General features: G+C 38.2%; 1 protein-coding gene across 5 annotated transcripts in view; it reads right to left on the minus strand.

Annotated features, from left to right (window-relative positions):
- Positions 1-12032, minus strand: part of SKIC3 (SKI3 subunit of superkiller complex) — a 49509-nt gene that overhangs the window by 17345 nt on the left and 20132 nt on the right. For all 5 annotated transcript variants that reach the window (XR_012042384.1, XM_072860796.1, XM_072860795.1 and 2 more), the window contains 13 exons: positions 10737-10839; positions 9750-9926; positions 8638-8782; positions 8392-8470; positions 8217-8278; positions 8037-8093; positions 6870-6938; positions 5821-5895; positions 5045-5186; positions 3767-3860; positions 3090-3167; positions 1710-1834; positions 705-828 (listed from right to left, as the gene is read on the minus strand). Coding sequence is in view for 4 of the 5 variants with exons in the window: in XM_072860796.1 (XP_072716897.1) it covers positions 705-828; positions 1710-1834; positions 3090-3167; positions 3767-3860; positions 5045-5186; positions 5821-5895; positions 6870-6938; positions 8037-8093; positions 8217-8278; positions 8392-8470; positions 8638-8782; positions 9750-9926; positions 10737-10839 (1330 nt within the window). In the remaining variant the exon portion in view is untranslated. The remainder of the gene's footprint in view (positions 1-704; positions 829-1709; positions 1835-3089; positions 3168-3766; positions 3861-5044; positions 5187-5820; positions 5896-6869; positions 6939-8036; positions 8094-8216; positions 8279-8391; positions 8471-8637; positions 8783-9749; positions 9927-10736; positions 10840-12032) is intronic.

Here is a 12032-nt window from a genome sequence, read left to right on the forward strand (position 1 = left end):
ACTTTCATGATTTCAGTAACTTCAGGAGTCTACTGGCAAGACAGAGGCTGTACAGCCACTACTGGAGTTCTCTACTGACAGAGACTTAATCCTGAAAGGCTGAGATGTTAGCTCTTAATCCACAGCTACCAGGAGACTAACAAAGATTCACAAGCTTTTAGCCTCCACAGCTCGGGGGGGGGGGGGAAGAGAGAGAGAGAGAGAGATTCATGACTTAAGTGAACAACTGATACAGATCTGTTTCTTTTCATGGGGAAGATACAAGATTGTCCTTGTCTATGACACTTGCAACACAATTGTTCCGGAGATTTCTGACTATTTAAACTGAAATTGTTTTCATTAGTCATTTAGATTTCTTACAGCTAAATAGCAAAAATATTGCCTAGTGCTTAGGACAACTACAGATTAATATTATCTTAAAAGAGAAACCTATTAAAACTACCATTCAAGGATATTAGACATGCAAACTGCCCAGCCCACTAACCCTTCCATTCCATACTGCTTTAAGAATATGGAAGAAGACACAGGCCATAAAACAAAACAGATATATCACATGAATAAGCTTAATAGAACACTGCATCCACTCCCACTTTTAATCTGCAACACAAGAAGAAAATATCCACCTGAGATCCCCCAAAAAGTAAATCTGAGGATTCAGAAGTACAACAAAACATCATATATTGATTATTATTCCCTCCACTCACCATTTAAATAGCAGTGTCTTTGCAGCATCCACTTTGTTCTGTTTATACTCTATTATTGCCAAGGCAGTCAGGATATGTGCTTTATCTTGTTCAGACTCAGCAACAGACAAGGCTTTTTCATAAGCTGGTAAAAATTCAAGACACAGAATTGAAGCAGGAGGACAAATACGTTTATAAAGCCTCTAGAAAGGCATGATATTAGAACACACACACAGGGGCACTTTTGTTTCAGATTCTCTATATTTTCATACCTCAAATCACAGGAAGAAGACAAAAAAAGTTGAACTAAGACTTTGGAAGTAACTGTATGTTGAGAAATGCCAAATATACAGGGCTGTTTAGAGCCTGGGAGTTGTTTAGTATGTAGCAAGTGGAAATAGAACTGAAAAGCAATATTGGGATATCCAGAAAATGCCTTAAAGAACACAGTTTAAATACTCCCCTGTGATAGTTTATTTATGAAACAGTACTTCAGATGGGCACACATCACTCCAATTAAAAACTAAGAGTTATTTAAAAAGCTGAGCTGGCTGCTCCTTTGCGAGTCCTTACACTTCTACACTGACAATTCCGTATACCTTTTTGTGAAGTCTCACATCTTAGCAGTGCAGAACATGACAATACAGCACTTACATTTAGCATTAAAGCTAAAGTGCTTTGAACAACACATTAGTCTCCTACCCAGAACTGATTTTTCCAGGAAAGCCATTTCATTTGAGAACAAGGGAAGCTAGGAGCACAAGAGCTTAATGGACAAGCATTAAACACTTTAAGAAATGTAGCTTCCCTTTGTACATTTTAATAGTTCTAGCATCCTGCTGAACAGCCGAATGATTAAAGTAGTTGTGGAATTGGTACTTATGCATTAGGACTGAAAGAGTGAAACTGAACTACAGCTAGGTTGGTTAGACAAACAAATTTTGATAAGATTAATCTCAAGACAAGTGTCCCATCCATAATGGGATGCTTTGATTTAATAATGCTTTGAATTAGGCAGATGTTCACCTTTGATACTTTCTTGTAAGAGTCCTTTCTTGAAGTAGGCTAACGCTATCCCCACAATGCCATCAAACTCAGTCAGGGGTGTTGATGTGTAAACCTCAATGGCCTTATCACACTGACCAAGGGCACTGTAAAAACAAAAATAGTCACTGGTATGAAGGATGTAGCAAAAGCTGCTATGATTCAGACCAGTATCCTCTTTTCCACATCAGTTGTAAGCAGACATCTGGAAAAGAGCAAGATTAGGACAAGAATGTGCAATACTCCCCACCCTCTGTCTGTTATAAGCAGTTACACTCCCCAAATATCTGTTGGAGAATAACTGACAGGAAAAAGTTCTCCCCATCTGCATGACAGCTATATGTAAGGATATCACTTAATGGTCAACACAACGGAGTGGGAGAAAATAGCAAAGGAAAAACATGAAAGAAGCAAAGCAGGCAAGTGCACATGAAGACAAGAGATACAGCATTCTTGTTCTAAGACCACCATGGAAGAAGTTATACAGGGTTGTGTTTATTAGAACTAGTTAGTAGTTACTGGAGCTTCGCTCTTGTGTAAATGGCACACAGGAATCACCACACATACAGCTTGGACCTGAGACTTCAGGAAACTGAAGAGTTGCTTCTAAAATCTTCCCTGAAGTTAAAGAATGAATTATCACATTATGACAGCCTAGAAGTTCCAGTGTCATGTACAGAAACTTAAGAATATAGCCCTAGAGAGCCAACAAAAATCTAATTAGCAGAGCTTGAGCTATCTCATACCAAAGATAAGTTTGAAAGTCTTAATCTGTTAAGACTTGTGTCCTGAGTTCCCTCAGAACCAGAAAGGAATTGTGAAGGGAACTTAGAATTGTGAGTAGGATTGCAGCAGAGAGGGTCATCAGCAGAAAGATCACATACATGTACACAACACCCCAACCCCACATGCTTCAGGTTGTACAAGTCAATACAAATTCAAAGGGCAGGTAGAAAGGATTGCGAATAAACCCTGAAGCAGCTATTTTATTCAGACTAAGCCTACTGTCTGTCTCAAGTGTGGAGATCATAAAAAAATCGACTTATTCTGGAGACCATACAACAGCTACATTGTGTAGACTATGTTAAGGCACTTAAGTATCAAGCTAAGGATAAGGGAATCACTGATATGTTGTAAACTGTGAAGACATACAACAATTCCTTGCAATCTGATTTTTTTTTTTTTTAAATACCCATTTCTGGAGCACATACAAAGTTCAGTCAAACTTATCTACAATTAAGAATGATGTTTAATATATTATTTTTAGCAACCACTTTTACCTTACCCATGTTTTGCACCACTGCATTCAGTACATCCAAAGCTGAAGTGAGGGACTGGGAAAACATGTCAACAAACACTTACCACAGTGACCTGCCATAGTTTTGCATTGCTGTATTATATTTCTCAGTATCCTCAGAGTTTTTCAGCAATGAAGCTGCCCTGAAAATAACCACAATTAAGAATAATTACCATCTGACTATAACATGCATAATTTGACAATAGTTGTCAGAGCAGAATGGACAATTGTTTTATGCAGAAGCTTTTCTATGCTAATTAATCTTTGTAATTGTAATGTACATGTAACAAACAGAGCTTATTTTACAGTTTTAATGCATCAGCAAACGTCTTCACCAAACATGGTTTCCTTCGCCACCTCCCCACACCATTTGTAAAGAAGAGAGAAGAAAAAAACCAAAACAAAGCCCAACCACCTCCACTAATTAGAATGGTGTAGAGACCAAAACTAAAACGGAGCTAACCAAAATTTCACTTAAATCCCATACAGTGAATTAGGTAAATGTCCTGGTAAGACACTCAAGCCTTGGAATGCCTTCTCCAGTTCTGTGTTATGCATTTCCAAATTTGATATAAGAACATCCCCACACCTCCCCTTACAGTACACTTAGTTGAAACACACTGTTGATTTGAGAAAGCAAGGTTTACCAAAGGAAATGAAAAACCCTTAATTTTTCAGCTGGTACATAGAAAAAGAGGTCAAGGAGCTTCTATTAGGAGACTTTTCAGGGTGTATGGCTTACCTCTCATAGGCATCTGTTGCCTGCCTTTTTAGATGCAGATACTCATTCAAATAACCAAGCATTGTGAAAGCAGACGCATCATCTGGATTTCTTTCTAGAAAATCAGAATTGACAATATAGGAGAACATGATCAGAAAGAGCTGTGAAAAAGCATTACAAAAACATTGCTACATCGATGCTACAGTGTATACATATATACAAAACACTTTGCCAAGTGGTTCTGTCAGTTGCTCACTGGAATCATTTTGACAGGCTGCAGCCAAACAAAGAAGAGATACTAAGACCAACAACATGACATCAGGTTAGCTCAAAAATGTTTAAAAATCTTACGACATAGCATTAATGCACTCGGTATATTTTAAGTTTTTCAGCCTCCAGTGGTTTGGTTTTTTAGTAATGAAATAGGAAACTATTCAGCTTCTATTGACTCTAGTAAAAATACTAGAGGAATCTTATGGTTTACTTTAATACTACAACTTCAAAATGCTTATTAGTAGCTAAGGCACAGGTTTGTCAGCTGTCATCTGACCTCAGACTTCCAACCGGTTTTCCCGGACTAGAAAGGATCCCATAGGCCCCTCCCGCAGTCTGTTTAAGAACAGGGATTTCACAGACAAAGAAATAGTGTCTCACGTTTATCTCATTTTAAGTGCTTGCATCTTATTTTGTAGCTCTGAAAAATCAGGAACATGTTACTCAAAGGATTTATTTACTGTAATAAACGCAGGTTAAAGAAAATCCACATTTGCTCTATTGACCTTCTGGTCTAGACACACACAAGCCCACCCGAACAGGGAGACCACAGCGGCTTGGAACCATGCCCAAGAACATGGTCCATCTCCTACTGAAGGTTAACACAATCATATGCTTGAGGCTATGAAGTTACACAGCGCCCAGGAGCAGGCTTCTGACAAACATCAGGGCACAGGGGAAGAGGAGCTAGCGTCTATCTGCACCTATGCATACAGACGCACCCAAAGGAAGTCCGATAGCAAACACCTGATGGCAAGTGTGACAAGGCTCTGGTCCATATTTTGATCAGTCTTTGAAACAATCTGCTGGAATCAGTAGAAAGACAGAACTCATATGTATTTCACCTTTGCCCGATAATAAAAATCAGCGGCTCACTTACCCTGTTTTGATTACTTACTTTACAGTTCAAAAGCCTCTCCCCAACCCAGCCAGATCACTCTTTGCCCAAACTAGTACAGGTGTAGCCATTCATTCTGAATGCATCTCTTAGGCTTGACAGGTTAGTGAGGCATTTAAATTACCTACCTGTATATTTGCTCAAGACCACCTGGGCTGCTGGAATAGCATTCATTTGAACAATGTTGTACAGATATAGTTCAGTGTTTCTGTTGCTTTTATCCTGCAGCGTTGAACATACCCAGTGGGCATAGCCTTTTGCTCCCTCAGTCTCAAGAAACAAACAAAAAAACCCCAAAATAGGAGTCATTAAACCTGCTCAAGCAACAGTGAAATAATTAAAGATTATAATAACAATTCTGTGGTTTAAGGGCAGAGTCTTGGCTAAAAATCTGCGTCAGTGTTAAGCAGGAGAAGAAAACACCAAACTGAATTACTCCACACACAGTTTTAACTTGTCATTTGGGCAAAGAGAATTCTTACATTAACATATCACTTGCTGCACCACTGGAGGGATGACAAGACGAAAAAAGGTGTAAGAGAATGTAAAGTCCTCCACTTTCTTAGAACTCAGGGTACTGGCAATATCCTTGCTCTCTCCTGGAATAGGTATAATTTATGCTTTTGATCTCTGTCCAATTCTGTGGAACATCAAGAATGTTTTTTCATGACTTATGGAGCTGATTTCTTGGACCATTTGGACTAAAGCTTTTAATAAAATAACTGCCTGCTATTCAGTGCCAGCACAGGCCAGGAACAACAACACAGAGTCAGACAATCTCATCTGGAACATGACCATAACTGTTTCATCATTCAAGACGTACCTAATTTTTTAAAAATTGCATCACCTAGGCAGAGAGATTAGATATGCAGAAACTTCAGGACAATAAAACTGTTATACTTACATGCATACTGAGTTCAGTGGTGTGCCTGAAGAGATCCATAGTATCATAGCTGCCTACTGTCTCTGCAATAAGAGCCTACAGAGAAGCAAGAGTTGCTGTGGTCAGGTACTTTAAAAATTATGACATTGACAAGAAACTCAGCACACATTACGTCAGGCACGTCTTAAGTATTTAACATGAAGACACTTTATTTTCCTCATACTCTCCAAGAAACATTGGTTTTAGGAATAAAACTAACACAAATAAAGGGTTCACAAGCAGTTTCCACCATATCAGCACTTGAAACTTAAAGTCTTCTGCTGCTACTTCACATTCTTCAGGACAAAGACTTTGTGCATGTTAGCACAACTTCTAACAACATCTGACAGGAGGTAAATTTTGCCATGTGATGATGCTAGTTCTTCCCTAGAATCCGGTTTCAATTAGATATTATTAGCAGGTCAGCAGCATGGGATTATGAAGTGCACGTATAGCTATCATAAAAGCATGAGTCACAAGTATTTCTAGTATTCATGGATGGCCTAGATACCAGTGGGTGCACATCCAACCCTCAGTGGTAGAGGGAGGAAGGCACCTCCCAAGGAGTAAAAGCTAGTTTTGTCCCAGGTACCTTAGAGACTTACTATTTCTAACAGTGGCATTAGAAGGGGAGAGGCTGAGAAGACAGTTAAGCAGCGCTATGTAACAAGCTAGGGCTACAGCTGAAGCTGAAATAACTAGCACCTTATGAAGACAGTGCTTTGTTGACAATGCTCAATAAAAAGCCTCAGAGCACAAACAGTGATTGTTTTTTTAATTGCTAGTTTCTTACAGAACTCACAACATCAGCCAGGAAAACATTATATAAAGATATCTGATGAATGTACCTTCCATTGTATTACCACTATGCAAACAAAGGGTCCCATCCACAATCAGGAGAAGCAGAAGCTCCCTTTACTTAAAACATTTAATTTTCAGGAACTTGCTTAAGTGCCAATTATTAGGATGGAGTCCAAGTCCTCTGTTTGACTAACAACTGGGTTTGGTATTATGATTTTTTGTCATCTTACCTGCCCAATCCAACACAGTAAGTAAGAAGGCTCCAGAGACTGGGCTACCTTGAAGGCTTCATGAGCTTGCTGTAGAACCAAGGACAATAGTGCTATTGTACCGTCTGGCCCGGTAACATAGCACTTTTGAGTATACACAGGTGTTGGCATGCAGTAGTATTGGAAGAGATTTCATAGACAAAATCAGGTCACTACTAAAAACATCTACTGTGCCATGGAGAACAATGCATTGCCCACAGAAATAAACCAATTTAGTCTTATTAAAAAAAAAAAATCTTTACAAGATCAAATTCCCCCTCCCTTCCAAATATATTTCCTTCTTGAAATAGTTCAGCAGCTAGATTACGTCTTAGAACAATTACTATTTTAAAATCTGACTCTTGGAGGATCCAGTTTTGGAAATTTGCTTTTCCTTCATGCAAACAGTTAAACAAACACATTTTCAAAATGGTAAAACTGATTACCACCCACAAATTATCTTTTCCATATGGATTGCTTATGTTTAGAGTTCCTCCCTCAATGTAGCATAAGGTGAACAAAGTCTAAGCATTAGTAATCTTAGCAGTAAGCAGTCTGCAGTAACAAGTCATTTTTATTAAAAATAATTGTGAGCATCACATTTCCAATTAAATAATTTCTGTAATTCTGACCAGCAAATAGGAGAGGATGTAGTTTCAGCTGCATGAGAACTCTGGACTTCACTTAAGATGTAGTCTAACTTTTCTCCAGAGAACCTCTGAAGGTTACACAGAATTACAGTAAATCATATGACATGCTGATGAGCTGAAAGTAACTACCTATAGGAAACTCAAACTCAAAGTTCAGTTTGTGACTTACAATTAAAAGAGTTCTTGGTCAAACCTGCTGTGCGCTCATTTGATTAGCTACTTCTCAGTCCTTCCAAATACTTTTCATTCCATCCAGTTGCTTGGAAAGCAACCTCACCAATTCAGAAGTTCACTTATCCCCTCCGGAACAAATATTTAATTAATTTTTGTGCCCCAAGTAAGGTACACATGCCAATTTTATTTCATTCAAAGGAATTACGTTTCTTGAATCTGAGAGGGACGTTCTTCACTGTTTGCCCACACCCCCACCCCCATACACTCCCTTAAAAAAAATAAAATGGAAAGGGAAACTATATCTGAGGATGGGAAAGAAAGTTACCTCAATGTTTCCAGTTGCCAGATACAAAACCCCCAAGTTGGTCCAGGCAACAACATTCTACACAGAACAAATAAAGTTAAAATCAATGTATTATTACTATATTCAAAAATAACACTGCATCTGGGGAAAAAAGTTTTTAATGCCCACTTGAAACAGATGGCAGCTGCCTACAGCACTTACGATTTGCTCAGCTTGAACAGATTTGATGAACGAATGTTGAGCAAGAGCATAATTCCCAATAGCTGGGGGGGGAAAAAAAGGAGAGCTAGATCTAACTGATTTTCATAAACACCATTAGTCAAGTTGCCTTCTAATTTAGGATATTATGGAGCTAGGGGTTTCGCTGAAGACTTACCACTACAGGAAGCAACTACACCAAGTGCATTCCAATAAAGATGATTTTTGCTGTCAAGCCTCACAGCTTTTTTGAGACACTGGAAGAAAATCAAATGTGGATTATATCACTAAAAGAGCAAAAATTAAGACTTTATGCACTTACTTATTCAGAGATGTAGGTTTTATTGAGGACAGAGAGAGTATGCAGACAAGCACCAACACCAATTTAAATTTTAAAGAATTTAACAGGAAAAACAGGCAATACCTGTAAAGACTTCTCTAGCAGTTCACTGATCTCATTCATGTCAGTGCCCATTGCTGTGAGGTGCTCTGCTTGTCGATAATAATTTATTCCAAGATCACACCATATGCTAGGCAAAGGCATCAATTTAAAAGCTCTGCCGTAACACCTACAGAAACATGAATCACAGAAGCATTATTCCAAGCCTCTCTACATGAAGAGCAGAAAGCTGAAAAAACATTCAAAAGAGTGCTTAAAAACCTAAACCAAACAAACATGCATAAATGCAAACAAAACCAGACAAGAATGGAAAGCAAACAACAACTAACCAATTTTCACTCAGACAGCTATCTTCACAGAATCTATCCTGGTCTAAAGGCAGTCTGTAGTGCCCACCACTTGTGAAGCCACAGATGTGTATTAAATCAAAGCTGTGTCAGTTGCAATATGCATGCTTTTACTTAAAACAAACATCAGTCACTTTTGCAGTTAATCAGAACTTCCCCTAGGAAGTATTTGACTTCACATATTGTGGTTGAGATTTACTAAGCAGCTGCATTTCCTGCCTTATACATCCAACTGCACAAAGCTCAGAGGGAGTCACAGAAGAGGCTACAGAAATACTACAAATATTTTCTACCATCATGAGCTTCCAGGGCCAGAAACAAGGAATTCCCTGTTCCAATGTACTTTAGACCCCATACCTAGGGCAAGAATTTATGACATTTTTAAAAGAAAGAAGTACAGACAGAAAGCTTAAAGTATTATCTTGGACTTTAGTAGTCCTGGGAGAATTAGTTAGCAACTACTGCAACCACTCCATTTAAAGAGGTGCAATTTGTTGAATGACAGGCAGGATGTAGCTGTGCTCCGGAGACAGAAACAAGAAGAGCAGGTGCTAGATGAAGCATTGACAGCCACTACGGCAATCCAGCAAACATATTCTGAAAAGAGCAGTGTAATTTGCAAGAAGCATGAGACCCTATTTACCACCTCACTAATCTTTGCTCAATATGCAGGTGTCAACAGATCAGCGTGTTTTTCATTTTCTAGAAATGAAATAGTCTAGAATACTTCAAACTCTATATATAGAGTCTCAAGCTGCATAGAAGCTTTTGATAATAAAAAATTATTACCTTCCTCCCAGTCTGAGCAGCTCACTTTTCTTCAGGATCTGTTTGTCTGCATTTTTACCCAGAAGGGATCCTAGAACTTGAACATTCACTTTGGTTGGTGAAATAACATGCACACTAGTACAGGTATCTCCAAGCAGTTTCCAGAGGCAAGATACATCAGGACGGTGCCTTGTTGCCCTGTAATTAATGATACAGAAAACTCGCACAACACCCATTCAGACACTTCAATATCCTTTTCTGAAAGAAAGTCCACGACTTTGAAGAGTGGCACAAACTCAAATGTAATTAATCAATGAGCTGTTTGATTTTTTTTGATTCATTTTTCTTCCTATTCAAGCTATAGGTCTAAAAGGTCAAAAATAACCAAAAGAAGAGAAACTACAAAATGACAATGTATCCCAACTTTGTTGGGACTAAGAGTCAGTTCTGAAAATTAGCCATTATCTATCAACATGTCAGCTGACTACATCCACTCTTGCACTTCAGGGCACTATCATGTTACATTACAAGACATGACTCATCTGCAGAAACCTGATGGACCTTCTCCTATAACAGCAGCTATCCCAAGGTTTAATTTAGGACACTAAAGCATTTTGTATGAAATGCAAAACAAAAAGATTGAGGGAGGGCAGGAAAAATTTTCTCTCATCCACCACTTTTGGTAAAAATCCCCTCCTCCCAGCCCCATATATGCAGGAAGACCAGCTGGAGAGAACTGTGTGTCATTTCACACTTGTGTTATAATCAAATGACTCTGTATCTTTAAACAGAAAAAACAAAACTCTATAATTACCATTCATTTAAGCAGCCTAAATCCAGAATGAATTATTCAAACCATGTTCAATAAGCACATGCTTACTTCTAGATTAGAAGCCTGGTCCATTAGATTTATTTTAACTGAAAATCCTCAAACACTTAACTCTTATTCTTCTGCCTGTCAACCCACAATCCCAGCAGAAATTAAACAACAGAATATTTAGTACTAACCTTGTAAAAAATTCAAGAGCCTGCTCTATGTAATCCACAGCCTTCCTATCAAGATAGTTATCAAGGGCTGATCTTGCCAGCATGAGATAGCACTCACCAAGTCCTGAAAATAAGAGAAAATATCCTCTATAAAAAGAGATGCTTTTATGATATGTTTGATAAAGGAAGTGGGGTGGGAGGGTGGAAGCCTGCTCAGTGTTCTGCTTGATATAAAGATTTATACCCTGCACATACTATGCCAAAATCAAAAGACTGACAGTGCTTACAACAGAGACTTTGCTTTTAACCTATCCTGTCAAGTGTGAACTGTAGAATAATTTGAATATGAAAATAAACCTAATTAATTATTAAAAAAATAGCATTTAAGCTTTGGGTTTGTCCTCAAATATTAACTAAAGCCCTGATGAGAAATCTGCTCTGCATTGGTAAGTCTTTGACAAACACACCAACTTTCAGATCACACAAGTCAAAAATCATTGCCAAAACACAAAAAGAAGAAAGAATGTCAAGGTAGGCAAAAAACTTGAAGACTTGAAATCAATATTATTTAATCCTATTTATGTAAGAATTTACTTCATATGGAAATAAATCCAACTGTTTAAAAAGGAACTGCAACTAATGCCACAATTTCTAGCACTTTGGAACCAACAAGGTAACTGCTTGGTTTACACCCTTGCAGGCACCAGCAGTGATTCTGTCTGGCAGTAAGTCACTGGCTATGAGTACCATTCATTCTCAGTATTATTTTCACAGTTCTGAAGCTACCTTCCTCATGCTATCGTACCCTATACCGAACTACTAATCACAGTAGTCATGTTTTGCAAGCATCTTTATCTTGTCCCCACTAGGTATTTGTCTTGACCACACAGAAGTCCCAAGATCATGAGCTTCTCAGATGTCAGGAAGCTCTGTAATCTAAAAACAAAATTGATTTTATTCCTCAAAGTCATACTTTAAAAGATATGCTGGAGCAGAGGCAGAGTAACCATACCATTTAATAACAAAAATAAAATATGATGCACTCAAGTAACAGCAGTTTAGTTTTCTCTCACCTACTAGGAGACTATGGTTCCTCAATTCAGAAACTGTCTAAAACTATCAGAACAGTAGCAGAAGTGCACTGACGTATGTTTCGGAGAGTTTTAAGAAGGCCCACAAAAGATAGCAAACCAGGTTAAATATTAAACAGTCTCAAAGAAGGTGAAGACTGTTTTGGGATTCAAAGTAGAATCCAGAGCTAACAAATCAGAGATTAGGATGAGAAGGATCATGAGAGGAGACTTCGGAGATATAGAA

This window comes from Ciconia boyciana, chromosome 4 (assembly GCF_034638445.1).
Source record: "Ciconia boyciana chromosome 4, ASM3463844v1, whole genome shotgun sequence".
Classification (NCBI taxonomy): domain Eukaryota; kingdom Metazoa; phylum Chordata; class Aves; order Ciconiiformes; family Ciconiidae; genus Ciconia; species Ciconia boyciana.